Source organism: Macrosteles quadrilineatus, unplaced genomic scaffold (assembly GCF_028750875.1).
Source record: "Macrosteles quadrilineatus isolate MER2022 unplaced genomic scaffold, UCM_ALF_1.0 Scaffold_2__2_contigs__length_208266976, whole genome shotgun sequence".
Taxonomy (NCBI): Eukaryota; Metazoa; Arthropoda; class Insecta; order Hemiptera; family Cicadellidae; genus Macrosteles; species Macrosteles quadrilineatus.
In genome coordinates this window covers 57019483-57044971 of record NW_026542595.1, presented here as the reverse complement: position 1 = coordinate 57044971, position 25489 = coordinate 57019483, and the positions used below count along the sequence as shown (strand labels likewise).

Here is a 25489-nt window from a genome sequence, read left to right as displayed (position 1 = left end):
ATAATTGTATTGAAAGAGTTTGGTGTAAAAATAGTGAAATTATAAAGTTCACATTTACTTGAATCATTTTAACATTTTTGAACAATTAACATGTGTTTAGAGTAGGGCACACACCTTAAAAATTGAAACTTTTTTCTCAAGGAGATAATTAATTGTATATTTTTGCCATTTTGAGAGAAATATTTTTCACACCATTAGCCTTTTCCCAAATTTTTAAATCATATTTTCATATTACTACCCATAGAGTTATGATGTTTTCTAATCCAGAGGTAGCTACTACTCTATATTATAACTTTTTACACTTCCTGTAGATTTTACATTCTATTCTAATAATGAATATCTTTTTACGAGCGTTTCAAGGTCATTACATGTATAATTTCAACCAAGTTCCTCTTAACTTAACCTACCCTTGCAATAACATTGTTTGAATGACATTAAATTTACTAATTCTAAGCTGATATACAAATATTTCAAATTAAAAACAACAATAAAAAAGTTGTATATATGCCTTTGCCTTTGGTGCATAAATATTAGGAGCTATAAATAGTAGGACTAAATACTAAATAGTCCTATTATTTAATAGCTAAATAGTACGTTTCTGTTTGTTTTGTTTTAGTAGTAAGAGTATTAATGTTTTTGTTTGTTCACATAGTATATAATAAGTTTTTTTTTATATTCAATGCTGAGTGAGCAATGCTTTTTAGAAGCAAGATCACCTGTTTCATTTCATTCAAATTAAATGCTATACCATAATATTAACCAGATGTTGTAAATTATTGTTTGTCTATGTTTTATTTTATAATTTAAAAGTAAGTAAAGGATATGAGATTTTTATTTGTTTATTTTTTGAAAATGTTTTTTAAATGTAATTAGAAAGTTAAAAGTTTTTGATATATTAAGTTTTATATAAAGTTTTTTTTGATTTATTGGAATTTAATCTTTTTTAACATACATGTGGGACTTTCGGATATTAAAATGCCTAAAAGAAAAAAGAGCAACCTCTCCAGTCGTCCTGCTAAGGCAAGGGCAATGGCATCTTTGCGAGAAAGGGAGTCCTTTCAAGAGAGACAAGTCCGTCTGCAAAAAAACGCAGAAACTACAGCACTACAACGATTTTCTGAAACTTCAGAACGTCGTCAGGCTCGATTACAAACCAATGCTAACAGGATTGCTTACCTACGGTCCCAAGAAACTCCTCAACAGCGTCTGCTACGTAGAGAAGAGGATTCAGTAAGACACGCTGCACAGCGTTTAACTCAAACTAATGAACAGCATGAAGCCAACCTACTCGCTCGAAGAAATGACAGGCAACAATTTATGACAAGAAAGTGGGATTCATTTAAACACATAGCATTTAATTATGACCCAACAATTGATTACAAAAACCACAATCTTCTTTCAATTGGACATATTAATAGTATATGTAGGCATTGCAGAGCAGCCAAGTGGCCAGGAGAATCTGTTGGAATGTGTTGCTCAAGTGGCAAAGTCAAAGTTACTCATTTGGAAGAGCCACCTGAACCCCTTCTCACTTTGCTCAAGGGAGAAACAAGGGAATCAAAAGATTTCTTACAAAATATTAGAAAATATAATATGTGTTTCCAAATGACATCTTTTGGAGCATCTGGTCAGACTATTGTTCCTCATTTTCATACTACTTTTACTGTTCAGGGACAAGTTTATCACCGCATTGGTAGCCTTCTTCCTCCTTCAGGAAAGCCCCATAGCTTTCTACAAATATATTTTATTGGGGATCAGGACATTGAAACAGACACACGTTGCAACAACATACCTGGTGTTTGTCGTACAACGGTCGAAGATATACAGCAAATGTTTCATGAAGAAAATCAATTAGTACGTTCTTTTAAAACTGCTATGGAACTTCTTCCAACAGATAACTACAAAGTTGTAATTCGTGCTGACCGCCGTCCACCTGGTGAACATGAACGCCGGTACAATGCTCCTACTGCAGATGAAGTGGCGATTGTCATTGCTGGAAATGAGTTTGAGAGCCGAGACATTGTATTAAGGAAACGTGATGGCAATCTTCTCCGAGTGTCTGAAACTCACCGCTTCTACGATGCACTACAATACCCACTAATTTTCTCAAAAGGACAAGAGGGGTATCATTTTGGTATCCCCATGATGGATCCAAATACTAATCTCCCTACAAACAAGAAGGTTTCGTCAATGGATTTCTATGCGTACATGTTAATGGTACGCGAAGACGATTTTAATACTATCTTGAGGTATAGACAGCTCCTAAACCAGTTCATAGTTGACATGTACGCCAAAATAGAAACTGAACGCCTACTGTACATTAAGCTCAATCAAAAAAAAACTTAGGGCTGAGAGCTACGTGCATTTGAGAGATGCTTTGAACAATGATGCGACACTGAGTGCTAATGATATTGGCCAATCTGTTATCCTTCCTTCAAGTTTTGTAGGATCTCCGAGGTATTTAAGTGAAAGGGCACAAGACGCTTTGACCTATGTTAAAAACTACGGTCGCCCGGACTTATTTATAACTTTAACATGCAATCCAAAATGGCCCGAAATATTGGAATCCTTGCTTCCAGGGCAGAAAGCAACAGACAGACATGACATTGTTTCACGTGTGTTTCATCAAAAAATAAAGATTTTTGTCGCAGTGATCAACAAAGGGGAAGTTTTTGGCTCTGTCAGATGCTTTATCTACACTGTAGAGTGGCAGAAACGTGGATTACCTCACATCCATTACCTCCTTTGGTTATGTGAAAAAATCCGTCCTAATCAGATTGACAGTGTCATTAGTTCTGAAATCCCAGAACGTACCTCTGATCCGGTTCTTCATGAGTATGTACTGAAACATATGGTACACGGACCTTGTGGTGCTTACAACCAACGGTCTCCATGCATGAAAGACGGCAAATGTACGAAACACTACCCAAGGCCCCTGATTGAAAACACCCAAACAAATGATGATGGTTATCCTATGTACCGTAGACGGAGTCCACATGATGGTGGATTCACGGGTCATATTAATATGAAAGCTGCTGGAAATGTTGCTGTGGAGATAGACAACCGCTGGATTGTCCCATATTGCCCAACTTTGATTAAGATCTTCAATGCGCACATCAATGTAGAATACTGCAGCTCAGTTAAGGCCATAAAGTACGTTTGTAAATACATACACAAGGGAAGTGACCAAGCTGCATTCAATTTGGTGAAAGGCGCACAATTAGACAATCTAAAGGATGAAGTGACTATTTATCAAACCGGACGTTACTTAAGTAGTAATGAGGCTGCTTGGCGCATATTTGGATTCCCAGTGCATGAGAGGAAACCAACTGTGACTCATCTATCAGTACACCTAGAAAATGGTCAGCGGGTATACTTTAATGAGGAAAACATGAATGAAAGATTGCAAAACCCACCACCAACCACGTTGACTGCATTCTTTGATCTATGCCAAAATGATGATTTTGCAAAAACACTTTTGTATCATGAAGTTCCACACTATTTCACTTTCAACGCAACCGAGAAAGTATTCAGGCGCCGAATTCAAGGAACACCTGTCCATGGTTATGCAGATGTTAAATACTCAGATGCATTAGGTCGTGTATATACTGTTCATCCGGCAAACTTTGAGTGCTATTGTCTTCGTTTGCTTCTTCATAAAGTAAGAGGCCCTACATCTTTTCAACAACTAAGGACAGTAAATAACCAAATTTGTGGCACATACAGAGAAGCCTGTCAGGCCCTTGGTCTGCTTGAGAATGACAACCATTGGGAGTCAACGATGGAAGAAGCTGTTCTGACTCGCTCAGCTTCTCGTGTACGCCATCTATTTGCAATATTGATAAGTACGTGTGAGTTGTCAAGCCCTATAACTTTGTGGGAATCATTCAGAAATGATTTGTCTGATGATATCTTACATCGACACAGGGAAGTCGTCCCTGACCTTCAGTACAATGACATAGTTTACTATGAGGCCCTAACGAATATCCAAGAACTGGTGAAGTCTATGAGTGGGAAAGATTTAAGTTCGTTTGGCTTACCCGCTCCAAACTTATTGAATGGAATCAACCCTGAACTTCTAAAAGAAATGGCATATAACATCGACGATATGCAGCTCCAAGTACAAGAGATGTTACCAAAACTTCTACCCGAGCAACAAGTGGTTTATGATACAATTTTAGAGAGGATTGAGAGTAGAAAAGGAGGAATTATCTTCCTAGACGCTCCAGGTGGAACAGGTAAAACTTTTCTTATAACTCTCATATTGGCTAAGCTGAGAAAAGAAAATCACATTGCTCTTGCGATTGCATCCTCTGGCATTGCTTCAACACTTCTACCTGGTGGAAGAACTGCACATTCTGCATTGAAACTACCACTTAACCTAGCAACTGCTGAAACCACACAATGCAATATCAGCAAAACCTCTGATCGAGCTGAAGTCCTCCGACGTTGTACATTACTGGTGTGGGATGAATGTACAATGTCTCACAAACGAGCATTTGAAGCATTGAATGCAACACTTCAAGACATCAGAAATAGTCAAGATTTAATGGGGGGCTTAGTTGTTTTGTTGTCAGGGGACTTTAGACAAACCCTACCAGTTATCCAACGTGGAACTCCAGCAGATGAAATCAATTCCTGTTTGAAAAAGTCTGTCCTATGGAGTCATATTGAGCAGTATCACTTGGTTCAAAATATGAGGGTAAGTCTCCATAACGACTGTGATGCCAGACAATTTTCAGGTGATTTGCTCAAGATTGGTGAAGGTAGAATGAAAACTGACCAACATAAGATGATTTCCTTCCCAGAAAGCTTTGGTCACATGGTTGCTTCTGCGGAAGAGCTTATAGCAAGTGTGTTTCCTGACTTACAAAACAACCACTATGATCCTGAATGGTTATCCTGCAGAGCAATTTTAGCCCCCAAAAATGACGATGTGAACAAAATAAACAGCAAAATTATGAACATTATTCATGGTGAAGTTAAATCTTATTTGTCCATTGATTCAATTACAGAAGAGGAGCAAGCACTACACTACCCTGTTGAGTTTCTTAACACCTTGGAACTGCCTGGTATTCCCCCGCACAAGCTTGAATTGCAATTAGGAATCCCAGTAATACTACTTAGGAACTTAGAGCCACCTAGGTTGTGTAACGGTACTAGGCTTTTAATTACATCTTTAAAAGAAAATGTCATAGAAGCTAAGATTTTAACTGGTTCTGCAAAGGGGGAAGAAGTACTCATTCCCAGGATTCCCATTACAACAGCAAACCTACCCTTCAATTTTAAGCGCCTTCAGTTCCCCTTAAAGGTTGCTTTTTCAATGACGATAAATAAAGCACAAGGACAGACTCTACAGGTTGCAGGCCTCTATTTGGAAACACAATGTTTCTCCCATGGGCAATTATACGTTGCTTGCTCACGTGTTTCTAGTGGAAAAAACCTGTATATTTTCACAAAAGATAGGAAAGCTGTAAACATTGTTTATAAGTCTGTATTGTAAATATATATTTTATTTTAACATGTTCATATTAAAACTTTTTCACCTCCCTTGAGTTTACTTATTTTACAATGTTTTTAATTTCAGATTTCAAAAAGCACCATTTAAACATACATCTACCCCGGACGAAGGACGGGTACTCAGCTAGTACAAAATAATTCGTCTGTTTAAGTTAACAAAATCTTTCCTTCATAAGAAATACATTGGGATTTTGATGGCCTGTGGGGCAAAGCCCGAGGTCTTTTATTGCAGGAATTGTTGAAAGGGGGCGTTTACACAACAAATACTTTATTATGACACCTCGTTTGTAAAAATCCGTCCATTATCAACGGAGGAATAGTGTTTCGTAGAAATCGCCTTAACTTATTATATGTATAAGGATTTTGTTTTAGCCTAGTAATAAGTTACCGTTTGCCTCTCCAATCTTTGTTATAAACTTAAGTGTTATCATTGTAGTTTTTGAGATATGTGAAATGCTGTTGAAATATAAACCTACATAAATGAATATAAATACACATTATCAAGGAAGGCCGCAGTGTGTATCAGTGTGTATATGGAGACTTCTGACAAGCTGTTGCATATTCTGTTGTGTTTGTTTGTGAGATGATATTTGTCAGTCAAGCCAAGCGATGTTCTGATACCAGATGATACGTTATGATACACTAGAGACGATTACGTGCCAGTAGCGACCCTGCTAGTAGCGTGAGTGCCGCTAGCGATTCTTTGTTTGATAGAAGATTTTTTGTTCAAGCCGATATTAATATACTACTAGCTCATAAAAATACTATATACACGTGTCAGTAAGGCGTATCACCCGCCAGAGCCCCATATTGGCCCAACGAGCTATTCATTAGATTCTCTAGTTCCTATAGATGCTAAGTTAGCTTCGTCATTGATTAAAATATGCACAGTAGGGTAGCCTTTTCGTACCTTGTTTGATTATATTTATCTAGCCTTGTATGCTTATTCTAACCGTCCAACAACTTCTTCAAATCTTCTCCCCTGTAGCAGCAATCCTAAGTACTCAAACCTAATCTGATTCACACAGGGAATACATCTGACTGTGTAAAGAAATATTTTAGCAAAAGTCCAATCGGTCAAATATAAATTCGTTTAGTCTGCAGTTTTGTTGAGGTGGCAGTATTTTATTGTGCACTAGCTGTAACCCGCGGGCTTTGCCCCGTTTAACTTCTTAATTTTCAAGATGATCTCGTTTGCATGGCTCAATCACGTCCTGGTTGAAGTTCGTTCGCTACGCTCACTCACCTTTAGGTTGGAGCTCGTTCGCTGCGCTCACTTTGCTTCAGGTTAGCTCGTGCGCTACGCTCACTCGCCTCCAGGTTGAAGTTCGTTCGCTACGCTCACTCACCTTTTGGTTGCAAATTAGCTGTTGTCATAAATGTAAAAGAAATAATAGTGCTAGTGCTGCACCCTGTTGGTAATCCTTGTAACTTTAATGCTATTGAACATCACAGAACAGAACCAACTTGTTTAATTGAAACAGCTGTTAAGATTCAATAATTTCATTTCTCATAAGGTTAACATGGGATGGGAAACTCCAGAGCCACTGGGGCGGAGCCCGAAAGGATTTTTGAAATAAGAATATGCCTATATGTTAATCGGGAATGTGAGCTATCATCATGCCAAATTTCAGCCCAATCCGACCAGTATTTTTCGCGTTTACTTTTCCCATACATACAGCAACCACCTCTTTTTTATAATAGTATAGATTTAATTTTACAGACAATTGCTTTAATTGTTTTAGAGTCAAATTAAGTTAAGTAATTGTTAAGAAAAAAAGTTTACACTCTGTTTGAAAAAATCTTGTATGTCCTTATAGACTTACTTTCATTACTGACATCCCAGTCAAAATTCTTGGGTCGCATCCGGCACGGGTCGCATCTGGTACGGTCGCATATGGCACGACACTTCATAGAGACGCCAGCCTAGAGGGTTATTAGTTTGTGATTGCAAAGAACTTAAAATAGCAAAGCATTCCCATTCTGACTACAACTCACCAACAGAAGAATTTGTAGAGATTGTTTTGGGGAACTATAACTAGACTTTTAACTATTTTGAATCTATGTAATAGCTATTTAATATTTTTAATTGCTTCCAGTGTGTAATGTAAATTCATCATAATGTGTAAGTGTGTATGGAGGGAATGCACATAGAATGTCTAATTGTTTGTGTTGATGTATGCGGAGTTAGCAGCGTTTAGATGGTAGATTTGTGTTGACACATGAAGGTGTTGTATTCACAAACATGACTGTTGAGCAGGTGTAGTTGACGCTATTATGTAATGTGATTTGCAGCCCCTGCAAGCTATTACATCATGGTTCTATACCGCCCTATCACAAACCACAAACGTACAGGGCTGTATCCTCTGGCCCGAAACAAATATTCTTTAACATTATTAAGTCAACTATTTAGCTACCTTCTAGTTAAATACTATACATAATATACTATAAATACTAAGAAAATACTGTCATAGTAGAAATTAAATTCCTAATTTCTTTCAAAAAATTATAATGAAAAGTTAAGAATAGTAAAATTGTTAACTTTGAATACAGTACTGAAAACAAAGAGCCTTTTTAGTCTCTAGCTAGTAAAGAGCCTTTTTAGTCCTTATGGAGTAAAGTTCAGCTGTTGTAAACTCAGGTTTAAACTACGTATGTATCGAAATTATGTATCGATTGATTTCATCTTTTGTAACTTATTGTTTCCCCTTATTGTATTAACTTATTGTTTAACCCTCGCTTTTAAACTTGAGCTTGGGACGAAAAGAGTCATTTTATGGCCTAGTTATGAAATATGCTAATGTCAACGCCTTTTACGAACAATTTTACAATTTTATAGTTGGGATATCCGGTTTTAAATGTAAAGTTTCAGAATTTAACTCTGTCGTTGAATCCATAGATTCTATTATGGAATGAATGCTGAAAATCGTATTTTGTACAATCAATAAATTTACAAAAGCTATTATGCATGGACATGATTCGACAGTTAACTATTTATTCAAACCCCGTTTTATAGTTCGGCCGCTTAGAAAGCGACCTCCTCCAGCATTGGTTTAGCATTAGCGCGCAGGTCGTTTTCTAAGCGGCCGAACTATAGTGTTAATAAATGTATTAGGCTACATGACCCAGTTATATATTGTGGGTGATTGTAAGATACGTGAAGATAAGTGAAGATTTTTCAGGATACGACGACAATTGTTCCATGTATCCTTGCAACAAGATGTCTATAATCTTTGCACAGCTTTGTTGACTACGTAAATACAGCGGTTGAGGCTCCTTTGTAAATATTTGTCTCTACCTAGTAGAGTATGGCGTTAGTTTTATGCAGCTGACTTTTATTAACCTTCTCATTAACGCTACAGATGCAGCATATCTATATGGGCTTCGAGCTACAAATTTGATGATTAAAGACACCACAATTACTACACGAGAAACAAATATAAAAACCTCGTTCCTTCTCGTTCTAAATTGCTTTGTTTTGCAATGTTAACAAACCGTGACGAAGTGAACAATGTTCCTTATTATTCTGTCGGTGACGCTTGCTTTGTGACTTTGTGGAACCTCGAACTAAATCTTATTCTAGTTGTAAGTTAGTGCAAAAGTTGGACTTGGCCTAGTGATGAAAGCTGTTTGGTGATCAACTAAAAGCAAATCAACATAAATATACATTTTAAATCACCGAACACTGAGAAGTGTTTTACTGCATTTCAAAACCGAAATCGTGTACTATGAGTAGTAATATATGTTTGGGCTTAGAATTATTTCTAACGTTTACTGCAAACCTAATTAAAAACTACGTCTTTTGTGTTTGACTTACCTGAGTTGGTATTTTGCTAAACCATGTTTTATGCTATGTAAACTCAAATACTGTGCACAGAATATATGAATGGAAATGGAATATTGCATGCCATATTTTCTGAGCACTTATCTTTAAAAATCCTTCTTTGGTTAGTGTCAAATTTTAAACACTAAAGACACAAATTATTTTAACACATATTTAACTGATTTGCTTGCAGAATTTTTAGAATGTGTGTTTCATTCTCATAGGCTAATTTTATCATTCTTGTTCACTAGAATAACTTTTGTAGCTAAATTGTATGAATTTGTAAATGTTAGAATTTTTTGGAAGTAAATAAAGTAGTTTAACTTAGTACCTCTATAATTATTATGCAGTAGTTTATAAAGTTAAAGCAAACTGCTAACATGTTTGCATGGTTAAATTTATTTGGTTGGGGGAAAGTACAATTTACCAGGGAAACTCTATAACAGTTTCTCTAATTTTTGTTTTACATTTGATTAGGAAGTTAGATTGTTTAAATGTAGTTTTCTATACAATTATTACATAATTATTTATTTATTTTGACTACAGTAAAATCTTACTAATATTATAAATGTGAAAGTTTGCGTGTTTGTTTGTTTGAAGTTCAATCACCCATTAAGTACTTGACGTATTGGGCTGAAATTTGGCATGAAGATAGCTCATATTTCCGATTAACATATAGGCATATTCTTATCTCAAAAATCCTTGCGGGCTCCGCCCCAATGGCTCTGTAGTTCCCCATGTTAACCTTATGAGGATTCATATTTAAAGGGAATTAAAGAATTTAGGCAGCTGTTTCATCTAAAAAGTTGGTTCTTTGATATGCAAAAGCATTAAGAGCTATAAGATATACCAACAGGATGCAGAACTAATTTGCTAATTTTGAACTAAGCAGCAACAAAAAACTGTGATACGCAATGGAACTGTCATAGTAGGATTGTTTACAGTTATGTTTATGTTTTAATTTCATCAATAATTTGTGATATTTTGCGAATCTTTAATAATTTATTTTTCTTTATTGTTTAGGTGAATTGGCAGAACATTATTGCTATGGTAGATGTGTAATACTAAGAGTATACCGTAAATTTAAAGAAGCAAATTTTATCAAACTGTGCCCCCCCCCCCATTGCAAACGCAAAGCTTGAGTAGGCCTATAACTACTGCGATAAACATTTTATACTTATATGCGATTGCCGTACGAATGACGGGTACTTTGCTAGTAAATCAAATAGTGTTACTTAAAGTCATTAAATATATTTTTAGATATAAACATATTTTTTTATAACGGAACATATTTTAAGCTACCTATCAATCATTTTAACATTTGTATTTAAAGAGGAGTTTAATGACTAAAATAATTTTAACTAAGTTATTTCCAATTCTTTAGAAAATTCCCAAAGCATTTCAGTAAAATCCACTCATTTGATTGTCTTGAAATAAAATTATTCCCCCCTAAATCACCGACGAAAAATAAATTTAAAATACTTAGAACATGATCCAAGCACAGTTTTTTTTAGGCTTTTAAAAGAAATATGCATTTTATATGGGAAAGTTTAGTTTTTGGTGTATTTCTCAAATACTCAATGAAATAGACTCTAGGTGTAAATTGGAAAGTTGTTCATCTTAACAAGACGCTTAGTTTGATACGCTATTTGACATATGTTGCCTTTGATTTTTTTAATTTACAGGGCCCATATTACAAAAAAAACATGTTAGTAAAAAGGATAATTTTGATAGTTATTACATGTGACACATAATTGTAAAGCTGTGTTTACCAGGATTATGAATTTCGAATCAGAACGAAAAACATGTTTAGCGGTTTCGAAAATACAGGATATTACGTAAGTATGGGGATAACTCTCAATAATGGCCTCCATTTTTAAACTAATTGAGTTCTGTTTAAAAAAAATGTTGTTCTAAGCAAGCCCTTTCTAAAAATGTATAATAAGATATAGATTGACATAAGTAAATTTCGAGATTCGAACCCGTGACCTCCATTTCTGGACCACTAAGTGCTTGGCCTAATTGGCTTTATATGATCATGCTCTAAGTATTTTAAATGGATTCTTCGTAGGTGATTTAGCGAGGAATTATTTCATTTCGTGTTTCTAAGTGAAAACGTACTAACGTACGTAAATATGCGTACGGGTGGTCTGTCTCATCCTGTATAATTATCTCACCTCTGGTAATACTTATGACAGGCATCAGAGTAAGAGATATTCCTTAGTCACGGTGTTTGGGTATTACTGATGTCAAATAACTAACAAAATCACTAAGTTTGCAAACTCTCCAGTTTTACCAACCTAATATCAAAGTTAACAACTTATCTCCCGCCGAAAATCCGATAATATCCAATTTAACTTACTCAATTTTCACTAAAAGACTGTGTGAACACTCCGTGCAATTCCTCATTAATAGTGTTGCCTTAACTTAACACAATATATAATTATGTTAATTATGTATTCAAGATAAGAATTTTTGGCGTGTATTAATCCATTAGTTGGTAAGTTATAGCACGGCCACCTTTAACTCCAGGCCGTGGCCTGGTAGAATTGGCAACTTTATAAGTAGTGTTGTCTATCGCCAGACGTCCCATAAGATAACATAGCAGACAGGTGACACCAACTCATTAATTTGCGTATTATAAAATTTATGAACATAATACTATTAATAGATTGAAAATAAAACATAGAGTTGAAAACCAAAACAATAGTAAATTGAAAATTAATTTTTGTTTATTTAATGCGGAGTCAATATTTTCATAGCCATTAACCAAGCTTTCGTATTCTTGAAAAATACACAAAAATACCATTAGCTATCTCCAAACGAAACCGCTGTTAAAACCCTACTTGCGATGTTGCCACTTCGAAGGCAGCGGCAAGGTGGCCGTGGTAATAGTGGCTCAGCGGTAGCGCTTCAAGACTGTCAAATTAAGGTGGTGATGTTACTAGTTTTGCGTTCTGGTACCTTCACTTTAAACTGGTCGGTATATATTATTTTTCTGGACCAGCTTCCCCTTTACTTTACTCAATATGATCCAATGATTAATATTATTAAATATTATGATGTAAGATTTTAGGGTCGCCGGAATTTTATCCCCCTGGAATTTTACCCCCTGGGCAAAGCTGACGTCACTATGATGTAGTAACCTGAGCGGCCAAAAGTTTGTTCGCGGCCGGAATTTTACCCCCGCGTATTTGGAAGTCTAATGAAAATAGTCAGAGCGTGATTAATTAGATTAGCGATAAAAACCGGAATTTTACCCCCTGTCCATATAACTAGCGTTTAGAAAACTGAAGATGTACGGGCCGGATTTTTACCCCCGAAATTTTACCCCCGGATTTTTACCCCCCCCCCCCCGGAATTTTACCCCCTGGCTGATTTTAGAAATTGAATAATTGATTTTCTCATTTCTGTTTTTAGTTAATTGTAAACATCATTATTTAGTAGCCTATCTTTATTTACTGTATTTATTTTGTAATCTCAACTAAGTAAACAGAATTCGCTGTTTTATTTTGATCATATTAACCAACAGTTGGCTTCAAAGATCGAATCCTGACACTCGAATCTCAAAATTAATATTAAAACCCTGTTCGATTAGTTAATGTCACATATAAATTAAGATAGGCTACTTAATAATAAAATGTTTACCATTAAATTAAAACTGAATGACGATAATTAATCATTCTCACTAATTTATACATCTGGCCAGGGGGTAAAATTCCGGGGGTAAAATTCCGGGGGTAAAAATCCGGGGGTAAAAATCCGGGGGGGAAAATTCCGGGGGTAAAATTCCGGGGGTAAAAATCCGGGCCGTACATTCTAGGTTTTTATAATTTGATGTGTTCTGATTAAACTCACAACCGTGAAAATATATGTTAAATTCCGCGTTTAATCCATCGAGCTGATGTCACGAAACTCAAAAATCGCGGCCGGAATTTTACCCCCTGGTTTGTGACGTCACGTTTGCCCAGGGGGTAAAATTCCAGGGGGATAAAAATCCGCTACCCCAGATTTAACTCTAAGAAAGCAGTTTAAGTAACATGTATTATGATACTTATGATACTTACAAGTGTGTTTACCTTGCCTTCCTTTACATTGTGGTTATAGTCTAATCTTCTTTCCAAGAGGTATTCGACCAAGCACGGCTTAAAAGTATAAACAGTGTTATAGTAAACCCTTTAAAATAGATTAGAAATTAGCTATTTGGAAGCCTATTAATTACTCTTTTATAAAAAAAACTTTTATAATACTGTTTATTTTAACGAGGAGAAAAAAAAAATTAACTGTATATTGGTGTTATTGGATAACACAGTTTCCTTTGGAACACGTACATGCGCGTGAATACAAAACCCTCACCTATATTTTTTTCCAAACGGTTTATTTTAAACAATATACAAATTAAGGAACGCGGCAGCGTTCCGCCCCGCCAAGTCCCCCAGCGGTACACAGCTGCTGCAGTGTATATATACATGACGTGACAAAGTGGCTTTTTTACTCGTCTATAGCTCTGAAGAAACAAAAGCTAATAAAATAATTGTTCATCTACTGGATAGGGGCAATCATTCTCAACAAAATTAAAAAAAAGAATTTAAAAAACGGTTGTGTTTGAGCCAAGAAAAACTAGTTTGAAAATTCACAAATTTTCCGTGTTCTCCTTCTTCTCCTTAAATGTTGACGGACCTACAGCCCAAACCACTGGCTCAATTTTAATGTTTTTTATGTTGTTTGAAAGCCCTTAGCGTGTAGATGTGCCTTTTGAGGGTCTCAAGTCGGTGCGTTGACCCATAAACCCTTGGCAAGCCCTCAAAGTACGAGTTTGGCCCATTTAAATAACATGGGATTAAAATCAAAACAAAAGAAGGACCAGCTGCGATTAAATCTTAATTAATTAAATAAATGTTAGAGAAATTCATAGGAACAGCTGAAAAATTATTTTAATACTTTTATAAAGTATTTTTTTCAGGTATACTGAATGATTTGAACTACTTACTATATAAAATTACTTAGAGCAGTGATATTCCCCGATACTTTCCATTGAAAAATGCAGTGTACCGATGGTACACTGGTACAGCAGCTCGTCATTTTTAACAGTTTAATACTACTTATCAAAACACATGAAACCTAGGAACTTGAAACTTAGTACTAGTACGCTAGTACTAAGGTTTGTTCTATGTTTTGATACACTAAAACAAATAAAACGATCGGGAAAATCACTCTACATATGTTAAACAAGCAATTAAAAAGTGATATGTAAATTTAGGATAAATGAGTTATTCAATATTTGTTTTGCCTTATGCTATTTCTAACAAACCTAATTAGTTTGATTACATTTTTACATCTCTAATAAGGGCTCAATTTACACTAGTCTTTAGATATACGGGTTTAATTATTAGAACACTTATGTAACATCAACACATTTTATGTTGTTCAAGATGAGCATTGATGAAATTTGAAACTGAGTTTAAGCCCAGTGGGTTTGTTAAATAGTAATTTTGGTACGTGTGTCAAAAAGTTTTTAATCTGTTTAAAGCAGATAAGACCAAAAATGTAGAATTTAGTTCTACATTAACAATATTATTGAAATTAAATGAGATGTAGCTGTGCCGTGGTCTATATATCAGAGAAAAGAGGATTTTTATTTTAACTGTTAATTTTCTACAAAAATAAATAAAATCTAACAAAAAACCACTAAGTGGTAACACTTTCCCCGCCAAGTCAGCAATCCAAAAAAGACAATAAATCATTACTTTTTCCGCCAAGAAAAACAATGAAATGTATGTTGTGACCGTGTTTTCGGTGGAGTGTTCGGAATATCTCAATCGGTGCCCAAAATAGTTCAGCCTGCACGGGTTTCCGAACTTCCAGGGGTCAAGCGAGGTCTTTACCTAAACACGGTCGCAATGGTTTTTGATTTTGTAGGAGAAGGCTCAGAACTCTGTCCAGACTCGAAACACCAAGGTTTATTCTGTGAGGCTCATCATCACCAACTCCTAACTTCTGACGGTTTAAAACGATTTAAACTGAGGGACAACGTAGAGGAATCGGACCCCGAACGATAACGGCGAATGACGGCAAAGTCGGTCAAGTGACCCGGGGTGTCAGGGGAGCGACCCTGGTTCCCAAACGATGAAAGTCGATCAAGTGGCCCGGGGTGTCAGGGTAGCGACCCTGGTTCCCAAACAACGAAAGTCGGTCAAATGACGCAGGGTGTCAGGGGAGCGGCCCTGGTTCCCAAACGATGAAAGTCGATCAAGTAGCCCGGGGTGTCAGGGTAGCGACCCTGGTTCCCAATACGATTAAAACTGACTAAGCGACACTGGGTGTCAGGGGAGCGACCCTGGTTCCCAATACGATTAAAGCTTAAAGGGCTGACCTCTATTGATAGTGGCTCTATGACTAGCTACAAATAAAATCGATGAAGTGACTCTGGGTGTCAGAGGAGCGACCCTGGTTCCCAGAGCCGCTTAAAACGGCAAATAACCTCTATGCCAAACTAAAATGTAAACAAAAGTATATTCTTCTTTTAATTAACGAAACGAAATAACCCTTAAGCAACGATAAAATGTATGTTACGCTATCGAACGTAAGAGCGGTAGAGTGTAGCTACAGTGTTACTAAGGTGTAACCAAAGGTATACTGCACTCACCGGGGAGGATGTGTCCGACTGGGCTGGTGGTTGGTACGAGACTGACCAACTGAGCTCTCCGTAGGGATGAGCATCGATGGCCGATGTTTTCGAAACATCGATGTTTTCTTTCGATGTTCGATGTTTTTGCCATCGATAGTGAGCTAACGATGTTTATCGTACATCGATGTTTTACATCGATGTTTTTAGAATTTTACTGTACACGATGTTTTTTTTTTCAGTTTTATATATCTACTAGTATAAAACGGAATTGTTAGTTTTATTTTTACCAGGTTTTTAAAAATAAACCTCTACTCTCAAAACAACAACTAATTTTGTTAGTACAAGTACGCTACTGGAGTGGAGATTCTCGTAGGACAAACGAACGAAGTGGGACAAACAGTTACCAAAGCCCGAAACAGACTAGAGGGGAAACTGATTTCCAAAGTGATTTTCCTTCATTCCATTGAAGACACGCTATGGAGCTGGGAATGAATTAAAGTAGGCCTAAAGCCTTTGTAATGTACTAATAACTTTACGAAATTAAATACATTTTTTGATAACGTTTGATTTACATTTGTTGTGTGTTTACTTGTGGTTTACCTATCCTTTTATACGAAACTATGGAATTTTTACTAAAACAATGATGTTTTGATCCAATGTCCTTTTTTTACAAAATTACGGAATTTTTATTAAAACATCGATGTTTTGGTCCGATTTTCATCGATGTTTAGAGGTCGATGTTTTCCACACATCGATGTTATGGTTCGATGTTAACATCGATGGTCAACATCGATGTTTTTCTATCGATGCTCATCCCTAGCTCTCCGTTGCCGCTCGCTCTTGCCTTCCCCCACCCCGCTCGTGGCCCGACACTAGCGCCTGGCGCGGCAGCGGCCGTTCCGAGAATCTTCCGAATTGAGGAGGGGTCAACGTTTGCTCAGCCCAGTACTTTTCCACTCCGTTCATTTCTACTTTAAATATCCAAAACAAATAAAACGATCTTCTCTCCTTGTTTAATATGCATTTATTTTGTATAAGGTCAAAAATTTTTTAGGTGGCAATTTTTGACCGTTACAATGTAAGTTTGGCAACTTGGCGGCAGACTTTTGCTCGATCCCTTTAAAAAATACCATAAAACTAGTTTCATTGAGCAAGTATCCCTCCCATTGGTACATTGCTAGGTGAGAGCTTATTTTACAAAATTTGACCTTATTTGTGCCACATTTCATAAATTATACTTAGTTGGACTAATTAATTAGAGAAGTTGATTTGTGAAATTATCCACGAACGTAACTTAAATGAAAAAACCAAGCAAAAGTCTGCCGCCAAGTTGCCAAACTTACATACATTACATTGTTTTTCTTGGCGGAAAAAGTAATGATTTATTAACTTTTTTGGATTGCTGACTTGGCGGGGAAAGTGTTACCACTTAGTGGTTTTTTGTTAGATAGATCATTCCTGAACTGAAAATATAATATTTCTAGTGTTAAAGGGCTATAACTGTAATCACGTTTACGAAATTCTTTAGGCGGAGTATATTACAGTTTCGAGTACAATTGTATACAACCATAGCTGTAAGTGCTACTAATGCCTCCATTATCATGATGACAAGTATCCAACTCTAACGTATTATAGCGCTTAGTACCAAGCAATACATACCTCCAGAGAAGTGCGTTAGACTCAGAACATTACATTTTCGAGTACTCTTGTTTGTAACCATCGCTGTAAGTGTTACTAATGCACGCCATTATCATGATGACAAGTATCTAACTCTAACGTATTATAGCGCTTAGTACCAAGCAACACTGTAAACATATTTGTATGACTTGTAAGAGATTTTAATAACTCAGGCGAGTGCATTCGCATTGACTCCGTGTGCATTGGCATTGTGTTGTTGCAACGTTGAGCTTTTGTATTGTTTAAATGTTTACGACAATACTACTGTGTAAATGTTTTAATTTTATTTGATCTGTTTTTGAAATGAATCTCTAAAATTAGGTGATTTAAAAAAAAAAAGGTAAATAGTAACATACCTATCGTTATACGATGAAAGTAGATTTTTCATCACTGCGAATCACCTCACATATGCTAGATGCATTGTTATCATCTCCAGCTGACACAAAAGCCAGCACACAGCCCAAAAAAGATTAAGCAGATGACATTACTACATAATATAATATATACTACATAACTACAGTACAGCAGTTGATGTACTGATTCCAGTACATCAACAACCCAAGACAATTCTACAGTCTTCGAGGTGGAGCCATAACCAGACAGGTATGGCATAGGAAAGACTCCAGCAGGAACTACGAGGCTTCCAGATGATTGGTGATAGTCAATTCTGCCGTTTCGCCCAGAAGCTGCTGGGTTTGAGTACCCAAGCGCAACTGCCCTGGGAAGATATGCTTATGTGTCAGTGGCCAGTTCATCAACGACCTCCATTCACGAGTTAGGGAGAATTTTTACCATATCTCCAAGGAAATCATTCTTATTTAATCCATTAAAATTTAAATGGAGCCAACCATATGGATTTGGAGCCATAACCAGAAAGGTATAGCAGAGAAAAGACTCCAGCAGGAACTACGAGGCTTCCAGATGATTGGTGATAGTCAATTCTGCCGTTTCGCCCAGAAGCTGCTGGGTTTGTGGAGAGTACCCATGCGCAACTGCCCTGGGAGGATTGGACTATGTGTCAGTGGCCAGACCAACAAAAATCACCTAATTTTAGAGATTCATTTCAAAAACAGATCAAATAAAATGAAAACATTAACACAGTAGTGTTATCGTAAACATTTAAACAATACAAAAGCTCAACGTTGTAACAACACTATGTCAATGCACATGCAGTCAATGCGAATGCACTCGCCTGAGTCATTAAAATATCTTACAAGTCATACAAATATGTTTACAGTGTTGTACTAAGCGCTATAATACGTTAGAGTTAAATACTTGTCATCATGATAATGGTGTACATTAGTTACACCATAGATAAAAGGAGTATAGAGATACAGGGTGACAAAAAAGTCTGGAAACGGTTTAATATCTTTTTAACTAAATCTGTTAGAAAATTCAAACCTTTCACATCAACTTACATGCATAAAAACTACTTTTTCCAAGCATTATCATTTTTTTACCTCTACCAGGGGACGACCCATGAGGAGTAAGTACATAATCTTTAATGTAAGCATAGGTTGATATGCATAATTTTAAAGGTGTGGTCAAGTGGAGTTTATCGCCGGAAACCGCGTCAAAAAAGGTTCATCCGTTACAAAATGGCGGCTGTCCAAAGTTCTTGTTGAATATACCTGCACAGGCCTTACTATTGGTAAATATTCGTATTAAACATTATCTTGGGAGCTAAAACTGTGTTTTAAAGTCAACTAGCTCATAGACTAATATTATTCAATCTTCAAAACAAATTTAAACGGGTTTCAGATTTCCCGGCTAATGTTGAATATGAGTATTTACCAATTCTAAGGCCTCTTCAGGTATTCCGCAAGAACTTTGGACTGCCGCCATTTTGTAACGGATGAATCTTTTTTGACGCGGTTTCCGGCAATGAACTCCACTTGACCAGATATTTAAAATGAAGTGTATGTCAACCTATGCTTACATTAAAGATTATGTACCTACTCCTCATGGACCGTCCCCTGGTGAAGGTAAAAAAATGGTAATGCTTGCAAAAAGTAGTTTTCATACATATGAGATGATGTGAAAAGTTTTAATTTTCTAACGAATTTAGTTAAAAAGATATCAAGCCGTTTCCAGACTTTTTTGTCACCCTGTATATGTCTACTTCTTTTAATCTGTTACACTTACAGCGATGGTTTTATACAAGAGTACTCGAAACTGTAATGTTATGAGTGTAAAGCACTTCTGAATGAATTAAATACAAAATTTTATTTTCCTACTTAATCTAATTTATAACCCTTTATAAAACTTAAATATGAATATTAAATATTCAATAATTCAAATTACGTATTAACCAAAGGAACGATTTTTTTCGGGCCCTCAGTATCAAATGAGAATTGAACATATAGGTTAAATAAGGGATATTAAAACTAATTGGATAAAATTTAATATAAGTTTAAATGTGATTGATTTCATAAAAATTTTAAAACTACATGATCTTTTATAAAATTAATACACTTGAATAAGATACCTCATGTAGACTCGTCGGTGCGATTCTACATGTCCCTTTGTACTAGAACATTTAATATTTAATTTACTTTGGATTTATATAAAGTCTTGAAATGGGCCTAATACGAATTTTACAAAATATGAGTATGAATGAAATCCAAGAATTTAATTAAAATTCAAATATGTTTGCACTCCCCTGCTCGGGAAAATGTTTCGTCCCCGAAAAATAATCTTTAGTACCCCGCTAACTAGTAGATGTCTTCACATCGTCCATCTATTGTGTGTTGTAAGCCCGATGTGTGTAGTCTACTTTTGCTTCCACTGGCTTCCATTATTTAAATTTTAATGGATTAAATAAGAATGATTTCCTTGGAGATATGGTAAAAATTCTCCCTAACTGGTGAATGGAGGTCATTGATGAACTGGCCACTGACACATAAGCAAATCCTCCCAGGGCAGTTGCGCATGGGTACTCTCCGCAAACCCAGCAGCTTCTGGGCGAAAAGGCAGAATTGACTATCACCAATCATCTGGAAGCCTCGTAGTTCCTGCTGGAGTCTTTTCTCTGCTATACCTTTCTGGTTATGGCTCCAACTCCATTCTGGTTGGCTCCACTTAAATTTTAATGGATTAAATAAGAATGATTTCCTTGGAGATATGGTAAAAATTCTCCCTAACTCGTGAATGGAGGTCGTTGATGAACTGGCCACTGACACATAAGCATATCTTCCCAGGGCAGTTGTGCATGGGTACTCTCCGCAAACCCAGCAGCTTCTGGGCGAAAAGGCAGAATTGACTATCACCAATCATCTGGAAGCCTCGTAGTTCCTGCTGGAGTCTTTTCTCTGCTATACCTTTCTGGTTATGGCTCCAACTCCATTCTGGTTGGCTCCACTTGAATTTTAATGGATTAAATAAGAATGATTTCCTTGGAGATATGGTAAAAATTCTCCCTAACTCGTGAATGGAGGTCGTTGATGAACTGGCCACTGACACATAAGCATATCTTCCCAGGGCAGTTGCGCTTGGGTACTCTCCGCAAACCCAGCAGCTTCTGGGCGAAAAGGCAGAATTGACTATCACCAATCATCTGGAAGCCTCGTAGTTCCTGCTGGAGTCTTTTCTCTGCTATACCTTTCTGGTTATGGCTCCAACTCCGTTCTGGTTGGCTCCACTTAAATTTTAATGGATTAAATAAGAATGATTTCCTTGGAGATATGGTAAAAATTCTCCCTAACTCGTGAATGGAGGTCGTTGATGAACTGGCCACTGACACATAAGCAAATCCTCCCAGGGCAGTTGCGCATGGGTACTCTCCGCAAACCCAGCAGCTTCTGGGCGAAAAGGCAGAATTGACTATCACCAATCATCTGGAAGCCTCGTAGTTCCTGCTGGAGTCTTTTCTCTGCTATACCTTTCTGGTTATGGCTCCAACTCCATTCTGGTTGGCTCCACTTAAATTTTAATGGATTAAATAAGAATGATTTCCTTGGAGATATGGTAAAAATTCTCCCTAACTCGTGAATGGAGGTCATTGATGAACTGGCCACTGACACATAAGCAAATCCTCCCAGGGCAGTTGCGCATGGGTACTCTCCGCAAACCCAGCAGCTTCTGGGCGAAACGGCAGAATTGACTATCACCAATCATCTGGAAGCCTCGTAGTTCCTGCTGGAGTCTTTTCTCTGCTATACCTTTCTGGTTATGGCTCCAACTCCATTCTGGTTGGCTCTACTTAAATTTTAATGGATTAAATAAGAATGATTTCCTTGGAGATATGGTAAAAATTCTCCCTAACTCGTGAATGGAGGTCGTTGATGAACTGGCCACTGACACATAAGCATATCTTCCCAGGGCAGTTGCGCATGGGTACTCTCCACAAACCCAGCAGCTTCTGGGCGAAAAGGCAGAATTGACTATCACCAATCATCTGGAAGCCTCGTAGTTCCTGCTGGAGTCTTTTCTCTGCTATACCTTTCTGGTTATGGCTCCAACTCCATTATGGTTGGCTCCACTTAAATTTTAATGGATTAAATAAGAATGATTTCCTTGGAGATATGGTAAAAATTCTCCCTAACTCGTGAATGGAGGTCGTTGATGAACTGGCCACTGACACATAAGCATATCTTCCCAGGGCAGTTGCGCTTGGGTACTCTCCGCAAACCCAGCAGCTTCTGAGCGAAAAGGCAGAATTGACTATCACCAATCATCTGGAAGCCTCGTAGTTCCTGCTAGAGTCTTTTCTCTGCTATACCTTTCTGGTTATGGCTCCAACTCCATTCTGGTTGGCTCCACTTAAATTTTAATGGATTAAATAAGAATGTTTCCTTGGAGATATGGTAAAAATTCTCCCTAACTCGTGAATGGAGGTCGTTGATGAACTGGCCACTGACACATAAGCATATCTTCCCAGGGCAGTTGCGCATGGGTACTCTCCGCAAACCCAGCAGCTTCTGGGCGAAACGGCAGAATTGACTATCACCAATCATCTGGTAGCCTCGGAGTTCCTGCTGGAGTCTTTCCTATGCCATACCTGTCTGGTTATGGCTCCACCTCGAAGACTGTGTAGAATTGTCTTGGGTTGTTGATGTACTGGAATCAGTACATCAACTGCTGTACTGTAGTTATGTAGTATATATTATATTATGTAGTAATGTCATCTGCTTAATCTTTTTTGGACTGTGTGCTGGCTTTTGTGTCAGCTGGAGATGATAACAATGCATCTAGCATATGTGAGGTGATTCGCAGTGATGAAAAATCTACTTTCATCGTATAACGATAGGTATGTTACTGTTTACCTTTTTTTTTAAAAAAAAAAAAACACCTAATTTTAGGGATTCATTTCAAAAACAGATCAAATAAAATTAAAACATTAACACAGTAGTATTATCGTAAACATTTAAACAATACAAAAGCTCAACGTTGTAACAACACTATGTCAATGCACATGCAGTCAATGCGAATGCACTCGCCTGAGTTATTAAAATCTCTTACAAGTCATACAAATATGTTTACAGTGTTGCTTGGTACTAAGCGCTATAATACGTTAGAGTTAAATTCTTGTCATCATGATAATGGTGTGCATTAGTAGCACTTACAGCGATGGGTAATATGTAAGAGTACTCGAAACTGTAATGTTCTGAGTCTAACGCACTTCTCTGGAGGTATGTATTGCTTGGTACTAAGCGCTATAATACGTTAGAGTTGGATACTTGTCATCATGATAATGGCGTGCATTAGTAGCACTTACAGCTATGGTTGTATACAAGTACTGTATACTCGAAACTGTAATATACTCCGCCTAAAGAATTTCGTAAACGTGATTACAGTTATGGCTTTTCAACACTAGAAATATTATATTTTCAGTTCAGGAATGATCTATTTGTATAATGTTTAAAATAAACCGTTTGGAAAAAATATAGATGAGGGCTTTGTATTCACGCGCATGTACGTGTTCCAAAGGAAACTGTGTTATCCAATAACACCAATATACAGTTAATTTGTTTTTCTCCTCTCTAAAATAAACAGTATTATAGAAGTTTTATAGCACAGTAATTTATAAGCTTCCAATTAGCTAATTTCCAATCACTTTTAAAGGGTTTACTATATCATTGTTTATACTTTTAAGCCGTGCTTGGTCGAGTATCTCTTGGAAAGAAGATTATAACCACAATGTAAAGGAAGGCAATGTAAACACACTCCACCTAGGTTAGGTTGGCAGACAAACAACGTTGTTTTAGGTTGAAATTGAAAATTTTGCAACCGCTACGTTACTTGTTCGTCTCCTTTGGTCTTCCGTTTAAGAGTACTTCTGGGAATATATTCTGAAAAATAAAAATTCAAGAATAAAGAATTGATGACTAAAAAGATCTTTGACAGTTTGTGTTCATAAATCATTGTTTTATGAAAAATCGTGTTAATGCATAATAACATAGTATTTGATTTTAAGTTCAGATAGAAAATAATAGAAATATATATTGTTAAATATATATATATATATGTTTATTGTTGATAAGGTAGTTCTTAGAACAGTTGTAAATATATCGAGTACTTTAGGAACACGTAGTTGATTATCCGTATTCTATTCGCATCGCAAGTTAGGAATAAAACTTACTTTAAACACCATGTAGAAACAAAAACTCATATTTAAATAGCTCGATAAAATTATGCCATAATGCTCGTTCAACAAAAAACTCCATACACTAAACTACACATATCTTATCATACTGTGTTGCTTAAGTAGAGAGGGTATTTCAATGCAGTTTGAAGATATAGAGATGAAAGTTTAATATGGTATAATATATTAGGAAGACCAAAAGAAATATTTAACGGGAAAGAGCTAGGAACAATATCAACAAAATGTCTAATTATTTAAATTATGTTCAGTTAATTAAAATTTGCAGTCAATCACACGCGATAAATTAAAATTAGTTTTTTTTTGTTTTATATAATTAAAAAATACATAAAATAGTAAGCTTCGAAAAGAAAACAGTCCATTATTTTAACCTTCTTTGTAAAAAAAATTAAAATAACCCCTTTTTTAAATGGCTTTGAAATTGGGAGTTTGACTGTGTGTAAAAATATTTATAATTAACATCTAAGATTGACAGTTTCACAAATACATATATTTAAATTAAGATATGTGTCAAGCTTTGACTTGTTAAGTATAAAGATTTGTTAACTGCTAAAGAAAATTATGCATAAGGGTTGTATGATTTATGTTTTAAAGTTTGATAATAAATTATCAGAAAGGAATGCTTGGAGTAGAGGGAGATACTGTCTGCAAGCCCATTATAACAGGGATATGGCTGTAGTTTAACAATGCGAATGGACCGTACTGTGAATTAAGTTTCAAGTATATGTTTGGAATGTGGTACAAAGACTGTGTTATTTTGTAGCACGTGCAAATGCAAAACTCAAAAAACCTTTTTTAGTTCTATGATTTAAAAAATTATCGATATAGTTTAAATATATGAGTCTTCAAAAACTATTATATTACATGTCTTATGTTTGTTATTATACAGAATTACTATCAAATTACCGTACACGCAGTGTACTTGTTGTATAGAATTTACATTTTATTATTTATTCAGCTGTATAGCTTTATTAGTTAGTAAACTATTCTATTATCTATATATAAATAGGCAAGCATGTTTCATTAAAACCTTTTTTTCTCAGCTCGTGTGCATCACAGGGAAAATCTACGCATTCTGTTAGAATAGTTATTTGTGCAACTAGTGAGAAAAGTGAGCAATTGACTCACTCGAGAGAAATCCTTACGGCGAGTGAGGAATGGTTTCTCGAGTGAGGCAATTGTACTTTGAACTCGAGTTGCACATTATACTTTTCCTTCAGTTACCATAAAACAAATAAAT

At 36.3% G+C, this 25489-nt stretch overlaps 1 protein-coding gene across 1 annotated transcript; it reads left to right on the top strand.

Annotated features, from left to right (window-relative positions):
• The first annotated feature begins 975 nt into the window (after positions 1 to 975).
• On the top strand, positions 976 to 15337 carry LOC128984238 (uncharacterized). Its single transcript, XM_054403539.1, has 4 exons — positions 976 to 1230; positions 1672 to 2217; positions 2300 to 5113; positions 15263 to 15337. Exons 1-4 carry the CDS (start codon positions 976 to 978, stop codon positions 15335 to 15337), a joined length of 3690 nt encoding a protein of 1229 aa, XP_054259514.1.
• Positions 15338 to 25489: the final 10152 nt, after the last annotated feature.